The sequence below is a fragment of the Leptodactylus fuscus genome, chromosome 10 (assembly GCF_031893055.1).
Source record: "Leptodactylus fuscus isolate aLepFus1 chromosome 10, aLepFus1.hap2, whole genome shotgun sequence".
Lineage (NCBI taxonomy): Eukaryota > Metazoa > Chordata > Amphibia > Anura > Leptodactylidae > Leptodactylus > Leptodactylus fuscus.
Genome location: NC_134274.1, coordinates 27,530,922 through 27,555,815, shown reverse-complemented (window position 1 = coordinate 27,555,815; position 24,894 = coordinate 27,530,922). Strand labels below are relative to the sequence as shown.

Sequence of the window (24,894 nt, the reverse complement as noted above, 5' to 3'; positions counted from 1 at the left end):
GTCTTTGCTCTATAGTATAGCGTATTTATCTTATTATTTGAGGGTGGGTGATTTAAAGGGGTTTTCTGGGATTTTAGTTTGAATATTGAAATATAAATATCAAGTCACTAGAGGCCCGACTCCCAGCACCCCCACCAATCAGCTTTTCGATGGAGTTCTGGAAGCATGAATACATACGCATACCTACATTGTGTAGTGGCCGTAAATGGTACTGCAGCTTATCTCTATTCACTTGAAGCCATAAACTAAACACTTAACTGCAATCCTTCGGTGCATTACTGACAAGCACAATATACATCAGGGGTCACCAAACATCTGATGATCTAGTGCCCATAGCCTGCCATGTTAGCCCTACTTCTGTGGGAGTTCCAAGAACAATATAGAAAGTATTCAGTGGTGGAAACACTGAGGTAACGGCAGTAGCAACTGCCACAAGGTTTGGGACATTAGGGGGCCCGGCAGGCCCCTGATTGTTTGTTTTTTTTGTTTTGTTTTCTTTTTAATTTAATAGGCCGCTACCAGCTGGAGTAACCCCAGCAAGTATCGGGCCCTGTTTACTTACCAATCCTCGCTCCTGCTCACAGCCGCCTACACTTCGGTAAGTGAGGCCGCAGGCCGGTGAACCCCACAAAAACTGGTATAATTTTCAGACCCCAGAGTATAATGATTGGAGGTCCAGGAGAGGTGAGGGAACATAAAAAAAACAAACAACAACACTGTTACTTACTGCTCCTGCAGTCTGCTGGCCTGTTTGCTGATGTCCCAGATGTCATGTTGGACAGGCTAGCGTCATTATGCATCTTGATGCAGGCCTGGCTCATGTGACATCTGGTCCAACATTGAATATGGCCAAAAGTTGCGAGGAGTGCGCCAGAGCCAGGGAATGGTAAGTAACATTTGTTTTTTATGTTTGTATCCTCCCATAGGTCTGAAAAAGTATACCCCAGAGTATAATAATTGTTCATGGGTGGTCCACAATGGGGCATAATAATGTCTGCAGGGGCCACTATGGCGCATAATAGTGTGTGCAGCATTGTGGTTTGTGCATACACACGTCACCTTGCCCAGGCAAACCCCAGATCAGCACAACTATTCAAAATTGACTTTACCCTGGATCACCAACCACCATGCAAGGTAGACAGAAACCATCTCCACCATAGACCAAGTAAACAGATCTACAGAACAGGAATCTGTTGTTGAGGATAAAATACCAAAAACATAAATATCCTTCAGCCATATACGGAGGGTGAGGGGTGGGTGTCAGGAAGTTCAGTAGTTGCTTGCTGAGTACAAACAAATGGGCTAATGTGTATGCTGACCGTCTCATGTCTATGGAGGCCATCGCTCCCTACTATCATGTAGAGGAAAACATAGATCAAACAGATTTATATTGTTCTTAACTGACACTGACCATTGTTTACCCAGAGCTTGGTAGCTCCAGATGTCTTTGGCAGCTGCTCTTCTGCCCCTACTCCAAACGGTTAACATGCATGCTATATCTACACATAGAAGCATTGAAGGAAATTGTCATGTTTTGTTAAGTACATTTATTGACAAAAAAATAACACACCCAGATAGAAATGGCAGATTCCTTCAAAACTCAACGTGCAGTTATGTTTCTGGCAGATATGTAAAGGATTAGAGGTGTGGTCTGTTTAGACACTGGACTTCCCCCACTGCTCTATAAAGGGCTCACGGAGGCTCGTTTTGGCTAGTGTATCTCTTGGTAAGAGATCGTGCCTCTATCCTAATGCCCCTAAAACATTTTGCTCAGGTGACCAATTTTAAGAGGGGGCTCATTGTTGGCCAAAAATAAGCAGGATGGTTGTTTTGATGAACTGCCCACCATCTAGGCCATTGTGATCTACCTGTTAGGCGGTGTTGGGTGTAGCAGTTATATGAGGTCACACACATACAGTAAACAGGCCCTGGGTAGCCCAGGCAGACCACCAGTAGAGAGGATTATTTCATCTGCTGTTTTTTGTTTTTTTTGTTGTTTTTTTTGGCTGCCATCCAGAAATAGGTGGCGCACTTAGCAAAAGGAAATTTCATTTCATGGCCTCTGTCCTTTTCATTTGCTGTGGAATCACTTACGAGAAACCTGAACTGCTATAGACTTGTTTATTGATGAATCCAGGTTCTGTTTAGGATCAGATGATGCTTGGGTTAAAGTATGGAGACCTTGGGGTAAGCACTTCAGTCCTGCCTTTGCTATTGAGCAACACGCTGCCCCAACTGCTGGTGTGATGATCTGAGGAGCCATCGCATATGATATTCAGCCCCCCTGGTAATTATGCAAGGGACACAAGGACATCCTGTGGCCACATTTGTTGTCTCTTATGGCAGGGCTTCCATCTTGTATTTTTCAGCAGAATGTTTGTCCCAGGAGTGCCTCTGGACTATTGCAACAATTCCTTGGCCTGGTCGGTCGCCAGATTTATCGCCAATTGAGCATTTATAGCACCAGCTGGAAGCCAGCTTCAGCACCCTACAAATGTACAGGCCCAGCTCCAAAATACGTGAGCAAGTGTGCCATGGAACCTTTATGTCTCCATGCCGAACCATATACCATTGTATACCGAGGCTAAAGGCAACCCAACTGGGTACTAGAGCCTCCTTTCAGTTGTACAGTTTTCCCCTATAAACTTCTACTTTTGCTGTAATATTGTAATCCCTTCCATGTAGCATCATTACATTCACACATATAAAGAGTCATTTGAGTCTAACAATTCCTTCTTTGTGTGCTAGTTCCTTTGTCAATTAGAGTGCTCATTCAACTCTAGTAATGTAAAGATGGGGCAGCAGCTTTGGAAATACATTGCATTAATGATGATTATATATAGTACATTGGTTGGACTCGCTGCCTATTGGATAGGTAGGGGAAGGTACTGACATCAGGGGGGATTCAAAGCCCAATGTGCATACATATGGGGTGTCAAAGAATAGCTGTCAAATGACCGTACATACATAAGTTATTAGGGGTATAAAGCACCATATACATTGCATTCACATTCCTGAAGATTTCTGAGACAAAATTGCTCATATTTCACAGAAATTTCAAGTCTGCAGGTTTCTCTGCGATTCTTTGTACACTTAAAAAGGACCTTTCATGTCATCTGGCACCCACGGTATTATATACCGCCGAAAAGTTGACAGTGCGCTGAATTCAGCGCACTGGCAGTTTTCCCCCATGTGTACTCGGGTGCAGGATATATTGGTTAGTTTCGGCACCAATAGCTCTCCGATGTCTGAAGGTGAAGGGCGGGCCCTACCCTGACTGTACTTTTCTATAGCTTTTGTGAGAAGGTGACAGGCAGAGTGCTGGAGTCACAGTATATCTCCCTCAGGTTTCTGACATGTGTGGTCCAGGGTGGGTCTCAGCCCAGGTTGGGTCCATAAAAGGCTGCAGAGCCTGCACTTCAGAGCAAATGCTAGGAGCGAGAGGAGGCACTTGAGTCTGTCCTGCAACTGAGAGACTGGTGGGACCTAACTGCGTTATTTATTTGTTTGGTGTGGCTGGTAGTAAGCCACATGTATAGTTAGCTTTGTTCTGTTTAGTTAGTGCTCGGACAAGCAGGTTTTTGTTTGACGTTTTTGTACTTGAAGTGAAGGTTTATTCATTTTGCTATTTTTTCAAATAAAACTGTTTGCACCAGATATTGTGTCCCTGTCTCTGACCATTGCTGCTACTGAGCTAGCTTCCCCACATTTTGTCAGAGTGGGCGTTCCTTACCGGCCAGGAATTACACTAAGTATTAAGGCCCGCCCTTCTGATACAGAAGGGACATCTGTGCCGAAACTAACAGCACTTCCATATCCAGAACTCAGCACTGAATTCAGCGTACTGTCAGCGGTATATAGAACCGCCCGTGCCAGAGGACATGAAAGGAACAAGATTGTCAACTGTCTCCAACCAGAAGAACTGAGAAAACTACAGTATAATAGAGTTTTAACTATAGTAAATGTAAAAGAAAATACATTAAAATTGTAATTGAAATTGCTATGTTATCTATATATTTATCTCTAGGATTCTGTCTTCTATGTGCTGCATAATGGTATTTGAGCGTAGACATAATTCTAATGTTAGGATACAGGAGACTGTCAGTATTCCACCAACATGAAAATATTCTGGATTTGTGTGCAGTAAATAGACTTCACCTACTGTGGTAAATAAAACCCATAACTCAGCATGTGCAGTATTTACTAAAATCAAGGCTCTCCGGAGCTGTAACTCCCCGACTGAATCATTCCCAGGTGAGCTTTGCAATCAGCCTTGATTATTTAGATTATCAACACTCTTAAAATTCCATGTAGAAATTGTATTTGTGAAAAATGCTTCCGAGACTGGAGAAAAGCCACCGTGTGACTATACATGTGCTGTCTCAAGGTCAGAAGCAATAGCTATCGACTGCTAGATGTACAAAGGTTCAGTAACTCATTTCAATGTGTTACAAGTAATTTTACACCCTGTAGGACTGATGCACCAGATAGTGTTGTATGAAGCATCTATGCATGGTCTGCAGCCATTAACATTCATGGGCCTATAGACATATTGGTATAAGATGGTCTCTCCATGTGAACCTCTTATATTGTTTTATTATGTCCCTTGCAGTGCTGGAGTCCTGGGGTTGAATACAGCCAAGGACAACATCTGCAAGTTTGTAGGTTCTCCCTGTGTTTGTGTGGGTTTTCTCCCACACTCCAAAGACATACTGATAGGGAATATAGATGGTGAGCCCTACTTGGTGCTGTGTTGACAATATTTATAAAGCCTTGCACAATATGATGGTGCTATATAAGTAAGCAAAATAAATAAATGGCAGCAATGGTATATGGCCGAATTTTTATAGCCATGTGGAGATCCTCCAGGCCGGAAGAACATGGCAGTAGGGGAATATAACCCCGGACACCATGTTGCCAAAGACTGGATCATTGAGATACATCAAGCGGAACGTGAAGGTGTTTTATGACACATCCTACATCACAATTTAAGGGAACCTATAAGTCATGTGCGCTGACACCCAAAGATATCCAGGCAATTCAAAGATGGTAGGAAGCCAAGTAGACCTCTGATGTATAATGGGTTGTGCACTAAAACTTTATACACTTCCCTAATGTATAGGAGTTTCCAGAAGTTGATATAAGTCTTAGTGTGGTCCACATGTCTTATGGTGACTGGCTTGGAATATGTACTTACACCCCTGTACAAACAACTAGAGGTAATATAAAGATCAGTGTTTGGTGCGCTAAGTTGTTTTGCAATTTGTATCTTGACACTGCATGTTATTATTTATCTGGGTGCTATATGTACTATTTATCTGGATGATGGGTGTACTATTGACTTAGGCATTTTTTGACTTTCCATCAAAAAACAGGACATGTCCTATTTTTGTCTATGTTAACAGAGTCCATGAAGGATCCTTGAGAAGGGATGCAAAACAGCCATAGAAATAGAAACGTTACATTTCTTTTAGCATTGCTTTTTTCATTGTGTGAATGAGCCCTTAAAATATTGTGCCTTCCAGTGAAAAGATCCTGGGTCTTTAGTAAAGTTTCCCTGTTTAAGTATTGCTGTCTTGCGTCTTCCTGCCCCGTGGCCTAATCTGCTCAGTTACACTGGCAGGTGGTTTAACAAAGCGCTCATGTGTCAGTCATGGAGAAATTTTAAATGGCTAAAAAACCACTTGAGATTTACAGTTTGGGCTAAAAATACATTCTGTTAAGAGACAAATGACAGATTGCTCAGTGAAGGTGATATGTTTATTGGCGCTCACTTTTTCTGGGAGCTGGATTTAGGAAGAATTTGCAGTTTCCCTGGGGAAGGAGACATTCGCCATGGCCGATGATATGCATTATTTTTTAAGCCAATTCCAGACCCACCTCCAGTTCCAGGAATGAAGCACAGACTGACACTGCAAGGCTAGCGCACATTTATTATGATCATATATAAGGATTATTATATATAATTACATTTTTATGATGGATACTAAATTCAGTAGAAATGGTGTAAAACATTCAACATCTGTCTTTATTCCATTTACTTTGCAGCCAATATATGAGGCGTATTCAGTAGAGATGAGCGAACAGTAAAATGTTCGAGGTTCGATATTCGTTTCGAGTAGCCCCTCAATATTAGACTACTCGAATTGAATATTGACCCTATTATAGTCTATGGGGGGAAAATGCTCGTTTCCGGGGTAGGCAACGTTCAATCAAATTATACTTACCAAGTCCACGAGTGAGGGTCGGGCTGGATCCTCCATGCAGTCTTCTCCGTGCAGCTTCCCCCGCCACGTCTTCCAGCTCTTCATTCACTCTGCCAGGCATCGGGCACTACAAGCGGGCATGCGCAGTCGGCTCTGCCCAGGCCCGATGCCTGGCAGAGTGAATGAAGAGCCGGAAGACGCCACGGGGAAGCTGCATGGAGAAGACTTCTAAAGGTAGGAGAAGAAGCAGCACTGATTGGCCGACTGTATAGCAGATTCGGCCAATCAATGCTGGTTCTGCATCGAACTTTTACATTCGAACAGCGAGTGGTACTCTATCGAGTACGAGTATTTAGAATACCGTAGTATTCGATCGAATACCTACTCGATCGAGTACTACTCGCTCATCTCTAGTATTCAGCCTTCACATAGTGTTTATATGAGTTGCCTACTTTTATGTTAAAGGGGTTGTGCTGTGATGGACACTTATCCCCTATCTGACACTGCCCTTTAGTCATGGGAGAGCTTAAACAGCACATCAGGCATCAAAACTAACTGCGCTTGTTGCTCAGGAATGGTGGGGGCTAGAGAAAATAATCCAACTGTGCTGGAATCAGTGGAGCAGCAACTATTAGCAGATGCTAAGAACTTGAATAGATAGAGGTGGTGAAAGGTTCTCTTTAGTTTATGGGGGTCTCATGGTTGAGGAAGAGCTGGCATATTCTAGTAAAACGTTCTATTTTCTTCTGGTAGGATACCACTAAAATAGTGTAAATCCCTACAAGAAGTGAGGGTAAATAGTTGACACAAGATTAATTTCCCTGTCTGGCCTAGAACTGTCCAAAGTATAGTATAACTTTAATCTTGCTCTTATTGATGTGCACAATTCTCTTAAGAATTTCCATTTGAGCTTATATAAAGTATTATATTTACTGCATGGGGGCGGCAAGGTTACCTCTATGTTCTCAAGGTTGATGTATCACCTGCAGAAAATAAAATACTTTAACCCGTCTAGATAGAACATTAACTAGATCACAAACAATTTACTGGCAATCCAGCGTGATGCCAAAACATGGCCTATCCAGTGTTTGATAAACAGCAGTTCCTAAGTCAGCTGAGATCATTTCGCAAGTCTTCAAAATACCTGCTTGCAAAACAAACCTTAAAATGGGCTTGGACTTTGATAAATCTCATGAAAGTCTTGTGGGTTATTCAAGAATAAAAGTTTCATAGGGACAAGGAAGACATTGAAATATAGTGTGAATGTCTCTTATAAACACGGCATGTGCGCTTGCGCCATTGTCATCCTTGTATCATTGTTTGGGGTCCAACTTCGGTGACCCCTGACACTCCAGGAGAACCCCTTCCACAAATTGCCTCAAACCTTTGCAACAAGATTTCTATTTCTATAATGTTGTTCCTAGAGATGTAAAATCTCTGAGCAGTGCTGAATGGGTTTGGTATGTAATGATCTTAGGAATTGGTGGAAGTCCAAACTGACAGACTTCACAGATGTGATCCGTTTGACCTGTGGCATGTCAGATGATCATTTTTAGATGGATCCACGTGGTTGACAAGTGTCTCCCAGAATAGCACAGCTGCTGGGCCTTGGCAGACCTAGATCAGCCCTGCCAGTAACACTGTGTGTGTGTGAGTTTGTGGTGGGGATGGGGGGGGGGGGGGGTGTTTTTCCCTGTAACTGGGGCTCCTATAGATGAAAAAAAGTGGCAGCACTCAAAGGGTAAAACATCCCAAAAAGGAAGGGTTTTTATTGTAGTCAAACACAACGCATTTCAGGACCCGGCCTTCTCTCAAGTGTAGATGTTAGCATTTGAGATTGCCTATCTTTTTGAGATGTTTACCCCTTATTCAAGAGCACCTACTGATCTGATGTGTGTCCCTTCAGCTGATAGAATACCTTTCAATAGCTAAAACCTCGGTGACCTGGACTCTGGAAGCAGCTAAGTAGTTGTGGTCTGACAACAATCATTCAATGTGACCTTACACCTGTACATTAAGAATTTTCCATATGTAACAAAATATATACAGACTTAAGTTTAAAAAAAATACAAATAGGTGACCCATTTTATTAATTTAGTTTGGAATCAAACTTATAGAAGACCCGTCACCAGTTTATAAAAGCCCAATGACCTATATCATCTGATAGGTGGTGTCACCCTGAGCACTTTGGTGTTTTGTTTATCCAAATCCTTTCAGCTATTCCAAAGATATAAGCCCTTTTAGTTTGGGGGCAAATTAGGGTCTACTATCCAAGTGGGCGGTAACACTGTGGTCTCATGCAGTGTCACCACCCACTTGACTAATATTCTTTATCTTGCAATAACACTAAAAGGGCTTATATCTTGGGAATAGCTGAACGGATTTGGATAAACAACACACCAATCTGCTGACCGTGAATAGGATATTCATACCTGGTGATAGATCCTCTTAAAAAATAATTTTATTTTTATTTTTTGTCATCTAGAAAAGGTATTCATAAACAGTGCTGTGTGTCACAAGACATTAGAGGTTAGAAAGTTTAGGGTTGTTAAACCAATTGTGTGAAAAATTGCTAAAAGCTTGTGTTCACACAGTGCTTTATAAATCGATAACTGCATACTTTTTCAGTTGCAGCAATAAGTAGCACATTTTACTATGGCGGTAAACTAAAGGTTTTTAATTTGATGGCCAGTAGGTCTCAAGTGGAATACACAGTGACGTGCTAAGTTATTACTGCTATAAAAAAGCAATTAGTTCTCATATTAAAAAAAAGCACTGTGTGAATGGAGCCAAAAGTGTCTTGCCATCAAGGCCCTTTCAGGCCTGGTCTTTAGGGGTTACTGCCTGTTTATCAGTTGATAGTACATTTGTTTACACAGTGGAATGATCGTTTGGCTGATCTGTCCATATAAAATACACGTGTAAGCATTCCTATCAATGATTGACAGCCCTCTGTGTATGAGATAGTGATCAATCAGTGCTATACCGACCCCCGACTTATATATAGCAGCAGTCCTAGCAGTGATTGACAACTATTTTGGTATGCACATTCGTAGTGTGGTGGTTGTCAATCAGTGTTAGAACCGCCCACTTGACTGAATACACGTTCTAAACATAGAAGAAACTAAGAAATAAATGGATAAATGACGGGTTATACTGAGACTTTTCCCACAAAACTATATATCAATCTGCTCAGCTTCTCCTGCTCTATAACATGCTGCTGGCAAAATAGACTGCATTTTGAGGGTGACAGGTTCCCTTTAAGACCTTTTATGGACTAGATGTTTTTTTTATTATGTCATAATACATAAAGCTATAAAATTCAAAGAGGGTGTACTTTGTTTTTCTCATAACTGTATTTTGATCAAAGCCCCTACAATAGTATATACGTGATTTAAAGGAACTTTTAGGGTGGTTTACTGTTAAAACATTTTTATTACTGTTGTTAGGTGGCATTCGCTGCGTAGTGAAATTTCTAGGATAAATCATCACATAGAGCATTGCTAACATCTTCATTTACAGTACTTTTTTGTCCCTTTTGTTATAGATATTGCTGACTAGTTAGGCTTTATGAGATCTTTCCTTGCCATTTTCTTGATCCTGGTTTTCTCATATAATGCTTCTAGAGTCTGTCCCGTTCCAGAGCAGACACATGCTTTGTGTGCACATGCTCCCTTACCATATAAAAGTCACCAATCTTGATCTAAGCACCCATTTCCCTTCCGTATTCTGTCAAAGAATGTAATGGAGAAGAAAAGCTGTGCAGAACATGTGGAGAATATCTTGAATCATTCACAGGATATTAAAGAAATATCAAACATGAGAACTCAGGGGTTGTGATTGTCACATCTTTAAAGGGACAGAGACGAGGGTCTCCGATGGAATTGTCAAATTCATCATAATGAGTACAATACTGTGGAAGTAGCAGAGTCTATATCGCCAGAACACCTGCAAGGTAGTCCCATGTTGCTTCTTATCCAAACCCAGGTTGTAGGTTCTGTCATCGTATTGGATTAGTTGTAGTTCTTTAGATATAGCAGTCTTACTCATGCTATGAATTATGATGCGGTTAATCGTGTAGCGCCTTAATGGTGGGAGATCACGGCATACAAATACATAAGGATGTTTGCTTAAAACGCGAGCTACCTGTGTTGGCACCCGTATAGACTTAAAGGGATTTTCCATGAATATAAAAATATTTAAATTTGTAGAGAAATAAAAGTTAAACTTTTTTTCAAATATAAACAATTAAAAATGTAGCGTAATTTTAAAGATTTCATTCTGATCAGTTGCCCATGGAAACGGCCATGAATTTAGAAACTTGCTATGGCCTGAGACTTGTCAGAAACCCAGCCATGATTTCCTATTATATCCTTATCAGGCAGGGATATTGTATGCATGAGATTATAATCCGGCCGCAATAGGGAAATCATGGTTCGGTTTTAGCAAAGTGTCAGGCGATAGAAAGTTCTGTATTCATGGCGACCGATCAAGACAAAAGATTTCACCACAATGGCTTCAAACATCCGATCAGTGGGGGTGCCAGATGTTGGACCTAAGAATAGGTCATTGATATCAGACTTTCACTTTTCATAATCAGCGTGAGGTTTTTTTTTTTTTTTTTAGCTCATATAGAGTACATTATACAGTGATACTTTTCATCTGGGTATTCATGGGTAACTATCATTTTATAACTTTTGACATGTCCTAGTGATATGTAAGATGTTTTGAGCAGTGGGAGTCTAGGTGAGACCTCTCGGCTTGGCTCTTCTCAGAGATCAGAGCAAGTAGACAGATCCATAGAAAGTATTTTGACTTTCCATACACCACTCTCCAAGGGGAGCCATGGACTACTACCCTTTCACTTTAGCAATTTGTGAGGGTTTCAGCACTTAGACCTCCACTAATGAAAATTTTGTCAAGTTGCACCATAGGGTATATGGCGCATACGCACTTGGCCTTTTAGTAGTAGGGGCCCACTCAGTCGACCTGGATTGAATGTGACCGTTCCACATTCGAGTGCCGTCCTGCTGCTCCAGGTAGCAGGTAATCATTTTAACTCAATCTGCGTCTATAAATAAATATCAATGTTAACTGGCAAGACCATTCAGTAAGATCCCAAAGGATTAATACACGAATGCTTTACCTTTAGTAAACTAGGCACAGTCCATGCAGTCGTAACTAAACAAATACTGGAGAGCCATAGAGTGGCACATACACTGGAGAAAGCCATTTTATAGCTTGCACTAGTATACCCTGACACTACACTATGGAAACTACTGAGGCCTGTCTTCATAAACCACTAGTGCCTATGGCATTCATAGACCATATGGACACAGCCTTTCGTCAACAAGGTCTAAAGTGAATTATTGGTATCTGAACCTAATAAATATTGATAGGAATCGTAAGATGCAAGTGCAAACCAGGAGTATAAGTATTGGTAGATTTACCATTAACTATTTCTTATCCAGATTGTTAGTGCGAGCTTTAATAACTATAAACCTACATTTTCCATCAGAGCTTTCCTTGCAGTTTTCTGCTGCAGTCTTTTACTGCAGTGTCCAGATGTTATTTGAAGTACGATGTTCTACGGATAGGGATTTTGAGATGTTACATATAAAAAAAAGTCTATTTTGCTGCAATATAAAAACATCCAATCCAACCATAAACAGATTAAATCATAATGATACATTTCTTCTAATGGTATCTGCAGGATAGTCTAATAAAACGACTACATCTACTATCATGTAAATGGTACCCCAAATTCCTAACTAGGGGTTTGTGAATCCTATCAAAAAGGCTTTGTGCATCAATATTATAAAGTAAGCTCTTAAGCTATTCAGAGGTCCCATCCCAGTCCTGCTGAATAGCCTACTTGATCACTGAGGGAAGGAAAACAGTACAGTAGCATGGATATCCTTTAGGCTCTGTTCACATTAGCACTTCTACTCCAAAGAGGTTCTAGTGTTTTTATCATAAGAACAGTGTGATCTGTAGTTATGTTCTTGCTTTTAAAAATACTGCAAATCCCAAAGAAAGTGAATTGACCTCGGTGTAAATCAGTGAGCTCCATCAGGGTTAATCGGGATCATCTGGAACTCTGCATACCTGTCGCTGCTCCTTCAAGAATGGCAATCATAACACTAGTATGAACAGAGCCTTAAATTATATTCTGAATAATTCATCAGACATCTTCTAAGTGTATATTTTGGGACACATTTGTCCATAACATGGCACATTTGTTTCACGGGGTGTAGCTCAAAAGTAACACAGAGTGGCTTAAAGGGGTTGTCCAGGAACAAATAGTTTTCCTCTGGAGGCTGGGGAAGATGGGTGCTCTGGTGTACCAGGCTGCTGTCCGGTCCTGTGGCACCTTGGGGCTTGTTCCAGTGGAAGTTCCAGCTGCAAGTAACCGGTGAGGCCAATCACTGGCCTCAGGAAAGGACACGGGATATCACTCACATATGTCACTTGTAATGTCCCATGACCTCTCCTTAGGTCGTTGATTGGCCTCAGTGGTCACGTGCGGCTGCAACCTCTGCCAAAACAAGCCTTGGGTTGTCGCGGGACTGGACAGCGGCCTGGGACAATGAAGCACCAGGTACAGGCAGGTGAGTGTATGTGTATGTTTGTGCGCATACATATATAGTGAGAGAGCGAAGGGTGTGGTGTGGGAGAACAGGTATATTCCAGCCAGGCAGCTAAAGGGTGTATGATAAAGGCCCACACCAGGGAGGTCAGCTGTGTAATCAAGGCCTGATAATAGTCTGTGTGTGAAGACTAGGAGTGTGGCACCACACTGACAGAGCTGACCTGTCCAGACCGGACCTCCAAAGCAGGTACTGTGCCACCTGTTGTTGTTGCCAAAGTGGGAGTCTGGTAGCCAGTCTCCTGTATAGTCAGGGAAAAGTTTCCTTATGTTTAAGTGTCTGTGTCCCTGTTTCCTGCACTGCTACAAGCCTACCTGAGCGATTTCCCACAAAAAAAAAAATATATATATATTTTTTTACCTTCTCCAACCTTCAGAGAAAGGAGAGAGACTTATTTTTCCTGGACAACCCCTTTGATATGTGGCCTGGGCCTTAGTGTGCTTGGGGACCCTCCGAACGGAATACTGAACACATTGACAAGCAGTGAGCAATGAAAGCACACGAACCCATAGACTGCGCACAAGTCATGTGGAGAGGAAAATAGTTCATGAAGTACTTTTCTCTGTTCCATGCGGAAAAAAAACAGACCCCATTACAGTCTATGTGGTCCGTGTGCTTTCATAAGCTTACCACTTATCAATGCGTTCGGTATTCCGTTCAGGTGATCCCCAAGTAGATTCCCCGAATGGAATACCAAACACAGATGTGAATCAGGCCTTAGAATTTTGCTACATAAATGGTCTGACATAAGCCAACCAAGAATCTTTATAAGCTTAGGCAAAGTGGTCTACAGATTCACCAAAAATCATAATAAATTTGCGCGTCTAATCTAATCTTCGCTGGCAAATTTAAGAAAATTTGAGTAAATCTGGGTAAAGCCTGTATACGTCATGTAGAAATATCCAATTTTGTTGTTTGGTCCTGTGGATTGCGTTCTTTGGAACAATCTAAGTCCACCTGTAAATCCTGCTACAAACCACAGAAGACAATGTATATTTAAACAAGTTTATTGACATTTTCTTTAGTTTTTTTTTTTTTTTTGCAAAATTAAAAACATAAAATAACCACAAAGATAAAGGCCATAGGCTGTATTAACCAAATGAACCAGCCACTTGGTTAAATAAACTGACATTTAAGATTACAACTGGATATTATTGCATATACCCCAGGTGCGTTCATGTAGTTGTAACATTTGGCAAGTTTACAAACTGAGCTTTGGTTATGTAAAATCGTCGACTGTTACTTTATTCCTAATGGTCACAGCAGACATCAAGGTGTGGATTTAGGTTACCAGTCCTGCTTTCTAATACGTCCTGTAACGCCTCCACCTCACATAGCCCACATGACCATATATCCTCCCCCCCCAGTTCACGGATAGTAACGTCCATACTGCAGAGCGCACATTTTGTTGGTTATATTTGCTGGTATGTTATAACAGGGTTAATCCCGTTTTCATAGCACCTGTATCTATAATGCTGAATGTCAATGGCATTGCCAACCCCTGTCGAAAACCTGAATGTAATTAATGTTATGGCTTCCTGCAACTCTGGGGTAAGTAATGGATTTATATGTCAACAGGCTAGGCTCGCAAATACATCATTTTTCACCAGCTACAAAAAGGTGGCAAATGTAACTTGTCATAGACAATCTGTCAGGGCAGGCACATTTAGTGATGCTTCATACCTTCCGCTAAATCCTGGATACCCAGACCGTGGACCTTTTCCCTCCTGGGTTAAAGGGATATTCTAGTATTAAACGTTTAGTAGGTAGGGTTTTGTGTCCCCAGTATATTTATACTTCTAGGAGACTGTTGGAGATAACAATAAGCAGTCCCATAGAGATGAATGGGGTGACGGCCGCAATTGGGGAGCACAATTCTCATGATCAGTGGTTAGACAGTTATCCCCTATCCTGTGGTCTTTGTATTACCTGAATACCCCTTTAACTAAACTCACACACTGGTCATTTCCATATGGTCCTATAGTCTACAACTCTGCACCATGGAAGCATCAGGAGCCACGGTCCTTCCTTGACAGATTATCATTGTTGTGCCCACATTTACACAGATTTTGATTGATCTCCTCACATGGGCACTTAAAATTACACAAATGATTTATGCCATCTATAAAACTATTTTCTGAACAATCAAAAATGACCTTCTATTGGCCCACTACCAATTGGTTGCAGTACTATAGAACTGCATTAATATTTCCCCTCTAGCCTAACCTGAACGTAGTTGACAATGTAATCAAAGACGAGGTGACATATTCTTGACTAAAGTCTATCGAAATAGTTTTATAGAGGCGTTCTAGATAACATTTGTATCCAATCACGTTTTCAAGTACACTTGTGATTAAGTCATAGTCTGCGTTAGGAAAAGCGTACGGACCAGACCAGGGGATTAGTTTTTCATATAAAAGGCCACTAAGCCTAAAATACATTATATTTTATACAAAAATATGACTTGTAACATTCACAAAAATATTCAGGAACCTCACCGACGCTCGCTAACTACTATATACGTAGACATACGGAGACCTAGGTTCCGACAAATTCTTGTATGTAACGATAATAGGCACGGCATTAGGAATATCAAGGTCCGTCACTGTATGGGACCAGATACATAATGGTATTTTGTGAATGTTACCAGGGGTCTTTCCGTATAGGGCTTGTATTTTAGGTTTACAATCTCCTTTTAGTGACACCTCACAATGGTGGTCCACCTTTATATTAGGTTCTGTGGGGCTTAAATACCACGAGACTATAGTATAGCAATAATGACAATATGTCGGCTACAATATGTATTGTGATATATCGGCCCAGGAGCAGCTTTGATCCTCCTCAACAATATATAGGGTTTTTATATAATTAACACTGAAAAGTCACACAACAACCAATTAAATAAGTGAAGAAAGAGAAGGAAATACTGATACACAGGAAGCAAATTCACTACGTAACAAGGGGAGGTTCATATGCCCACCCTGGGCACAGTGTTTCAATGAAATGCTATGAAATCCACTTGGCTACAATATAAGTGACATCCTGGCATTTAGCCTGAAAAACACTGGTGAAAACCCATAATTTAAAGTGAACCTGACAATAATATCGGCCTATATGTAGCCATGTCATTAAGAATCCGCACATATGCATGTCTTTTCCTGGAACGAATAGTCTGTCTCCGTTTTATATCCATAGAATAGGAAGAAATGACATCAACGAGACACAAAGTGATGTCATAAATTTATAGCTAACCGATTGGCTGTATATCGGGCCACAAAATGGCCGTCACTTTGCTTTAACAAATGTGTTAGAGGTTGGGAATGATCCAAGTTACAAGAGAATGTTAGATCCAACATTCTCCATGTTTCTATATTCACAGCATACATGATACAGTACTTTTTGTAAATTTCTGTACAGGTTCACATTAAACCACCACTAGACCGCACTGAAGGTGGAAGACCACTGTGTAACAAATGGACGATACCACATGAGATAAGTACATATTTTAGGTCACATTGACAGTTAACACATTTTCTTGCAAGTAGGGTCTATAATGTACCCTGCATATCCCTGTGAATAAAGCCCTTCTATGTAGAATATTCTAACCTAGCGTAGGCATTTCACATACAGAATATTGTAAGACAGTATAAAAATGGTTCCCCGTGAAGATGGAAACCAGATCATTGCTGGGTTGTAGTGTCTATGTTGATTATTGATTTTTTTTTTTTTTTTTTTTTTTTCTAATATATATATATTTTTTTGATGAGTTTCTTTCCTTTTAATTGGGAATACAGCATAGTTTTGATGATTTTTTTTTATTTTTTTTTTTGGATATATGGCATCAATGATTCCTAACTGGATATAATTCAGCCAGCAAGCAGATAATAGCAAAAAGTGGCTTGTTCGTATATGTAAGCTATGCCTTTGGTGCCTATTACTTGAGTATGTTATACTGGCCTGATTTTCGAGGTATACTACAAAGTTAGAAGCTTATCGCTACTCAAAACCTGAAACCTTGGGATTGACCACAGTTAGGGTATGTTCACACTAAGCTGTTTGCAAATCCGCCTGCAAAAATGGCTCCCATTGACTTTAATGGGAGCCACTTGCTTTTTTTTGCCGCTAGCTAGTAGCAGAAAAAAGAAGGGAGATGACCTGTCTCTCGGAGTCTGTGGCTGTCTCAACCACGGCGTAATTTGGAACAGAATGCTGCAACTAATTGCCAATGCTGCACCGGCATCCCGTCGTGGCTAGCCGCGCGTAATGTTCACAAGCGGAATACAAATTCCGCCGTGCGAACATACCCTTAATCTGAATATTCCATCCAACAATTCGCACTCATAGGGTGTATCTAAGAAGCCGAGATACTGCTCAAACAGTGGGATATAAACCCCTCTAGTTGCAAAGCCCTTCAGACCACTTAATGGTGCAACTGGTGGTAATATTGGGTCATGGTTGACCAGCTTCAGCTTCCAAGACCATTGAGAAATAGGAAAGTTCATCTGTGACCTCCTAGATTTTCAGGTTCTGGGTGGAATAAGGATCCAACATGTCTGGCCATTGGCTCTCAAGCTAGGTAGCTCTTACTACAAGCGTCAAAAACAAACTTCTGCCTCCTGCGTTGCTTCGGCTGGTTACTATAAAGATCGTGCAATTTGTTACTTAAAAAAATACCTGAATCTGAAGATTTTCTGGTTTCCGAGAGCTTTAAGCAGAAACATATGCACAGACGGTTAGGTTAAACATGATTGTCGAGCTTTCCACAACTTAGGTTAGCTTGACACACTAGCCTGGATGCTACACAATATTGATCCCGAGTTTTTAAGAACACAGTACTAGTAGAGGAGATGGAGCTTGTGCTCCACAACATACCATTATTGTGTGTAAGCACTCCTCCATGTATTGGCTTAGTCTAACCAGAAAGGTTTTGCTCCAAATTGAGACAGATCCCTGTACTTAACATGATCTCTTTATATATGTATGTTTACGGTGACCATTCATTTAGCCTACTGATGCCAAAGCATTGACCCCTCATCTGTGACACGAGGGGTCGCATCAAGGACCCTCGCCAGCTAAAGATAACAAGCTTTTTTTTTTTTGACCTGCTTGAAGTGAGATTGTGCTTTGATCTTATAAAAACAATAAATGCACACATGTGGATTCATATCAGTGCTTCATAGTTACTACTGTACAGCTTGTTATAACATTAAGACAATATTCATTTACATGTGTTTTCAAGTCACTGCTTAGGCAAAGGCTGCTGACGAAGAGCTCCAGAAGCACCACTTGCGCCTTGAGCGATGTTTGTTAAGGATGTGGTCTTCCTTCTCCCTCTCCTTCTTCACTCTCTGGTAGTGGTCTTCTTCTTTTAAGTACCAAACTGGTGGCCAACGGTGTCTTTCAAAATATTCCTGGTTTTCTGAAAAAAATAGAACATACAAACATGGCTGATTAGAATATGGATGTACATACCCGTGTGTCTTTTACGTGAGCCTGTAAGGTGTTAATCCTGGCAGGACTCTTAGGAGAGATAGTGAAAGTCTTTCTTACCACATCAACACTGGATGATTGACTACTTTCCTTCTATAAATATGTGTACATAGAAGGCCATCAATAATCCTTTGTGGGTGGGGTAATCAGGACTCTGTGTCCTTCTAAGAGCCCTATCCGGATTCTCTCTGTTTTTAATTAGACCTTCTACTCCAAATCATATAAACCTGTATATCACAGAGCACAGCTTCTCTCCTCTATCATATTAACCTGTATATTATAGAGCTTAGCTTCTCTCCTCTATTATATAACCCTATATATCACAGAGCTCAGCTTCTCTCCTCTATTATATAACCCTATATATCACAGAGCTCAGCTTCTCTACTCTATTATATAACCCTATATATCACAGGCTTCAGCTTCTCTCCCTCTATCACATAAACCTGTATATCACAAAGCTCAGCTTCTCTACTCCAAATCATATAAACCTATATATCACAGAGCTCAGCTTCTCTCCTCTATCATATAAACCAATATATCACAGAGCTCAGCTTCTCTCCCTCTATCATATCCTGACAGGTATTTTAACCTTTCTATTTGCCTGACCCTTGTATGAAACAAAACTGCTTATATACACAATCTATCCAGTTTTAGCCAATAAATATATGGAAAAGTATAAATAATAAAAGTTGATAGTTTCCAATATTTTCTAAATCCATTTCTGAGTTTTCGTATCTCTTGCTTGTTCGGAACGTTCACTGCTTCACTATTCAGGTCATGTGATGATCACACAGGTGCACAGCTGACAACAAGATATGGATACTGTACCAAACCCCGCACCTGTTTTTCTAGCACATGACCTACTAAATAGTCAAGAAAAGCTAATACAGGAAGTATTTTAGAAAATTGCCTATGTTTTCATTATTATGAACATTATTTGCTGCCTATACACTGTGATTGTTGAGTCTCCTCCTATACCCTTGACCCGTAGCAGGATTTTGATCTTTTGCATTTTTTAATGTGTAAAGTGAAGGGTTAATTGGCAATAGATTTTCCATCATGATACAGAACAACTTCCTAAAAATTGACCTGAAATTCCCACATGTGGAACAACATCAGAAAGTGGCTAGCTTTAAGGTACCCACTGTGGTGAGACTGAAAGAAAATGAATACGTTGGAAATGAAAGCCATTGGAAATAGTTAAGAAATCACCTTGACAGATGGCTGTGTGTAGGAGATGTTAAAAATAGAAATGATGGCTTGTCTACTGCGGGAAGTAGAGCAAAAATGATCCACAACAACTGATTGGAAAAAAAAAACTACCGCTACAATGTAACTAATGTAAACCTATTAACATGTAGAATGTAGAGTCTTATGTAAAGATATGGACTGTGTGTATCTTCCTATAAAATATGGTGATACATTTCGGTGTGTTTGTACCTACCGACTGATTTAGACTTTATCTCTTTCCGGAATTTTGAGCAGACGCTGTTGTAGTTGGTGCAGATGTGGTGCAGGCACCAGGCCGCCAGCTGATGTGCATTATGAAACTATAAGACAAACGCCGCAAAGTCATATGAGTGTACGCCATAAAATAGTACACTACTATGTAGTTAAATGCACCGTAAACCACAGAACTTAGATGGGAGCTGTCATTAAATGTCTGACCGATGCAGTGGGTTACGGCACACTTACATAAGTGCAAGGTTTGACATCATGTCTGTGTCCTGTGTTATGAATATCTATGTCTCTCTCATCCGATCAACACAATTCCAGGACTGCCTGATCTTTAGCCAAGATAATCTCGGCTGAAAGATAAAGACATTTACATCTGCTCTCCTCTCTCCCTCTGCGCTTATACAGTAATATCCTCTGTGCCTGATAGAACAGAACCATAATACAAACCTGAACAATTTCCAGATAGGTCAGCACTTCCTGATCAATATCCACCCCATTCACTGCAGCCTTGGTCAGCTCCTGCACAGCATGTTGTTCTGCAGGACAAAGCACATTTTACACTCGGTGACAACCATTATAAATAATATAAATATTTCTGGACGTCAAAAAATACACGCAAAGCAGATTCTATAAATACGCTACATACAATATGACCTTAAAATCCAGCAGAATTTCAATACGGGTATGCATTAAAAAGTTGTGTAATAATGCAGAACTAGGTGGGTTATTGGTGCCGTGACTATGGATGAAGCCTGTCAATGACAAGCATGACTATTTGCAGTATATCTTTAATCTTTATATATCATTAAGGGAATACTTTTTCTTAACCTGCCTAGTCATCATGTTGACTCTCATCACCACTAGTTCTATCATTATGGCTAGCATAATGATAATACCGCGCCCGCATGCTCCACCAATTATCACACAATTACACAAGTATTGCTGGGTTTTGTCTGCATGCAGCTGTCACTCTGCCATGCTGCTGACAAATTATACAAAACTGTTGGAGACAACGGAGTGCCGTATTTGGTTTCTTTCAGCAGTCCCATAGAGATTTAAGGAAGGGTAATGTCCATGGGTTAATGCCTACCATTAAAAAGGGGGAACTCAGGACCACCATTCTCATGATCGATGGTCAGACAACCAATATCAGTTTATGATGTGGTATAACCCTTTTTTTGTGAATATACATATTTGGAGGAATCCATCAAGACCGGTGTATTGTATGTTAGTCTTGATGTCCTCTGGGGGCAGAGAATATGCTTAATTCAGGACGAGGTGCACCTTGGCTGAAACGTATGCCAAGCTCATAGCTAGTGAAAATTTCTGTCCTCATTTCAGTCCCATACAGGCTGCTATCATTTCACTGCACGGCTTTACACCTCTGCAGCTTATTATTAACACTTCAATACATTTGGGATTTGCTATTTATGCAATTCCCCATTATATTTTGATCCAAATTCAATTCTAAATCCTAAGAACCTTGAAAGAATCATGTCGCTCTTACCAGTGAGAGCCACCAAACGTGGAAGGCAGATTCTGTTTGCCAGCGCGATTAGCTCCAGTGGGTCCATGTCTGATGTGCAGGACAACTGCTTGGTGTAGAGATAGTCTAACACAGCTTGCATTGAAGATTTGCTTACATTAGGGAGGATGACCTGCAAAAAAGCAAAAAATCTCAATGAAAAACCACCTAATCACAATGACTTATGCCCAGAAAGAACATTATATCTTCTGTGTTGAGCGCTCCTTAGCAGCTAGCCCTCCTATTTATGATCCTGCCACCTAAAACTGAAGGGTCCTCTTTTTCCTACAATCCCCCATCCATAATTCTCTGCTCTTCCACCTAACTTTTTTTCTTTTTTGTTCCCCCTGTCAGTATGTCTTTTGGAGTGTGGGAGGAAACCCATGCAAACACGGGGAGAACATACAAACTCCTTGCAGATACTGTCCTTGGTTGGATTCAAACCCAGGACTCCAGCGCTAACCACTGAGCCACCGTGCCGCCCTAACCCTTGGATCTAACTATTCAACTAGATGCCCAGGTCCTGCACAGGTTCTCACCACCCAACCTGGCTAAGACATTGACCCAGTCTCCAAGTACCCCACAGCTGATATCTTCCTCTTTAATTTCTACTGTCAATAGATTTTTGCTATTTTCCTCTGCATAGTAGTATTCATTTGAGCAGAGTATGTATACAGCTAGTAAAGTTATATATATATATATATATATATATATATATATATATATATATATATATATATATATATATATATTGGTCTTAGACAACGTTAAAATGGGGTTTCATTGTTTAGTCTTTTTTGAGACTTATTGGAATATTGGACCTGCTTTACCAAAACTGCCAAACCATAAACTAGCCTTCTTTGCACCTTGCATTTTTAGAAATGGAGTCAGATTTTTTTATCAAGAGATCAAAGATTTTGTTGCAGTATAATAACCCAATAAAGCGAGTATAGGGGTGCAAAGTAATAAAAAAAAAAACCAAGCAAAATCTCCCTTAAAATGTATATACCTCATTATTTGCACTTTCCACAAATGAACCTCCAAACATTGCAGCCATCCATTCACAGCTACAGATTAGAAGCGGCTTATGGGCATTGATGCTTCCATCATCCAATTTAAATGTCACATCTGGAACCAAATATAGAAACATGATCACTAAGCCTGTAGCGACACAGCTTCCAGGAATACAGGGAACGGTGTCAGAATGAGAGCAAAGGACGAGAGACCATGTTATCACTTCACAGTGCTTCTGGGTATGAATGAAATCCCATGCCCCATGAGGTGTCAGAAAATTATCCTGTATTGTTTATGTCTTTCATAAGCAGCAGGCAGAATAGAAACTGCTATTATTAGCGCGATATACTAAATGTGAATGGGCTAAAGACCATATTACATAATTGTTGGATGCTATACAATTCTAACTAAGGACAGGATAGGTCATCAGTATGAGATCTGTGGGGGTCCAACAGCCGGACATCACCCAGATCAGCTGTTCTAGTTGTCTTTGGGGTGACAGAAACTTCTTCAGTGGACAGGGATACTGTGCAGGCCATATCCACTCCATGGAGGTGGCTTCTATCTCTTGAATCTGCTCCCCGTCCACAGCTAATCTGGATGTCAGACCCTAACAGTTAACATTGATGACCTATGGATAAGTCATCTGTATGAAACATGCATGAGGAGCCTGGAAAATTGGTATAAACTCAAAGCTAGTCAGCAGGCAGGCTACTATTTACTATAAACAACCCATACGTTGCCTATGAAACAACAAACAGACTGACTAAAGGACGGGGAAGCTGCAATAACTTGAACTAGATGTGACCTCCAGGATTACGTTCGCTAGTAAGAGATTGATATATCTAGCAATAGGTATGTAGCTATATATTAACTTATAGTTTAATCTAGTTTTCCAATATTTTACCTATAGTCCTATCTACTTTACTATTTCTAAGGGTAGATGTGAGACTAGGGACCTAAAACAAAATGCAACTTAGGATTTGACTCTATTCCATGGGTACATGTATGTTTTTTTAGTGGCTAATGACTTCCGAGGAAACTTCTCCAAGGATAATTAAAATACTCTTCAGGAAAGGGATTTACAGCTTCATGATAAGTTACAAGCCGATATGAGTAAAGAAAGAGGGTCAAAGAATTGATGGCGCCAAAAAGGGGTCATCGGTACTGCAAGGGACTATAAACGTGACCTGCAAATGTACAAGATGTACGATTCCAGTGCCTGAAGAGGTGTTTAGCAGACGGCACGGATGAATGGAAATCTAATCAAAAGAGAATCTGCTCACCAGAAAAGGTTGACTTGGAAAGACATTCTTTGATTCGATTTGCTTTCCTGACGTGAAACGCTTTTGTAATCTCCTGGTTCATAAAGGCTTCTTTGTTTGTGATGTTCTCTACCATCATCCGTAAATCAAATACTTCTAGAATTTCTGCAATTTGTGCTACTCGCATCAAGCCTTTTTCATTTTCATCTAGCTGTCCTGTGTATAGAAACCGTAATACAGTTTTGAAAGGCCCATACTGTACAGAGGAGTCCATTCGGACTACGGTCATTGAACAAGTCCTATTCGATATTGGGTTGATCATCAGTTCTTGGTGCATACTATGAAAGCCTTTGCTCCAAGATGATAAAGCAACACAACCTTCTTCATCACAATCTGAAGTTAGTAAGGTATCATCGCTCCTTGAAATCCGAAGACAGGCATTTGATGGTTTCAAGGAAGACCCATCAGTGTCCTCATCTGTATCAAGGCTTAGTGTCCGCAATAACAAATCCTTTGTAGGCTTTTCCTTCTTGTAGAACCTTTCCACAGGGTTTGGAGATTCTTCATGTTCCATTAAAAAAAGGTCATAAAATTTTGAAGAGGAGGTAGCAAGATAGATTTTATGGGCAAAGATCTGTTTTTGGTCCTGTAGGACAAACATGACATCTGCACACAAAGGATTGTCCAGTAAATCTCCAGCATCATTGATGTTAGATTCACTGGATTCGGGTATCTTTATAACTGCCGGTGGTGATTTAGGTGGGAGGAACGGAGCTTGCAGTAAAGGTCTCTGAACTCTCTTGAGATGGGACTTCCAAAACTGAAGATGTCTCCTGGAGATCAAGGCAGCCCTGATTGCATTGTCAAACACGTCCTTTATGCCAAACTGGTCAAAAACACTGGTTTCGTAATATGGGACACCAAGTTCCTTTGCAACTTCTCTTCCCCTTTCTGGTGGCAAAATGTCTCCTCTTTTTATGGGTCTGTAATTGAAAGAAAACATAATAAGGAATTAGTGATCCATTGTTGTAAACCCTTCAACACTAACATGCATAGAAGTATAAATTTTAATGGGGTTCTGGAACACACTTTCTTAAAATTATGCAGTGTACCATTGCATTCCTCCTGGGAATGTATGAAAAACCGACAACTGGAATTTGTCAACAGGGTGTGGTCGTAAACACTCTGGCACTGTCCCAATGACACAATGCAGAGTTCTAAAAAATGTGGTCCAGAATTATCAATTTAAGGGCAATGCAAGTATTCACTAAAACAAACATCTCCGG

At 40.6% G+C, this 24,894-nt stretch overlaps 1 protein-coding gene across 2 annotated transcripts in view; it reads right to left on the bottom strand.

The window, feature by feature from the left end:
* Positions 1-13,871: 13,871 nt before the first annotated feature.
* The window catches only part of RHOBTB1 (Rho related BTB domain containing 1), a 67,025-nt gene continuing 56,002 nt past the window's right edge, over positions 13,872-24,894 (bottom strand). For both annotated transcript variants that reach the window (XM_075257509.1, XM_075257508.1), the window contains exons 5-10: positions 23,630-24,591; positions 22,339-22,457; positions 21,312-21,462; positions 20,252-20,340; positions 19,791-19,896; positions 13,872-18,275 (exon numbers count right to left, since the gene is read on the bottom strand). In XM_075257509.1, coding sequence (XP_075113610.1) covers positions 18,103-18,275; positions 19,791-19,896; positions 20,252-20,340; positions 21,312-21,462; positions 22,339-22,457; positions 23,630-24,591 — 1,600 coding nt within the window. In that variant the 3' untranslated portion in view covers positions 13,872-18,102. The remainder of the gene's footprint in view (positions 18,276-19,790; positions 19,897-20,251; positions 20,341-21,311; positions 21,463-22,338; positions 22,458-23,629; positions 24,592-24,894) is intronic.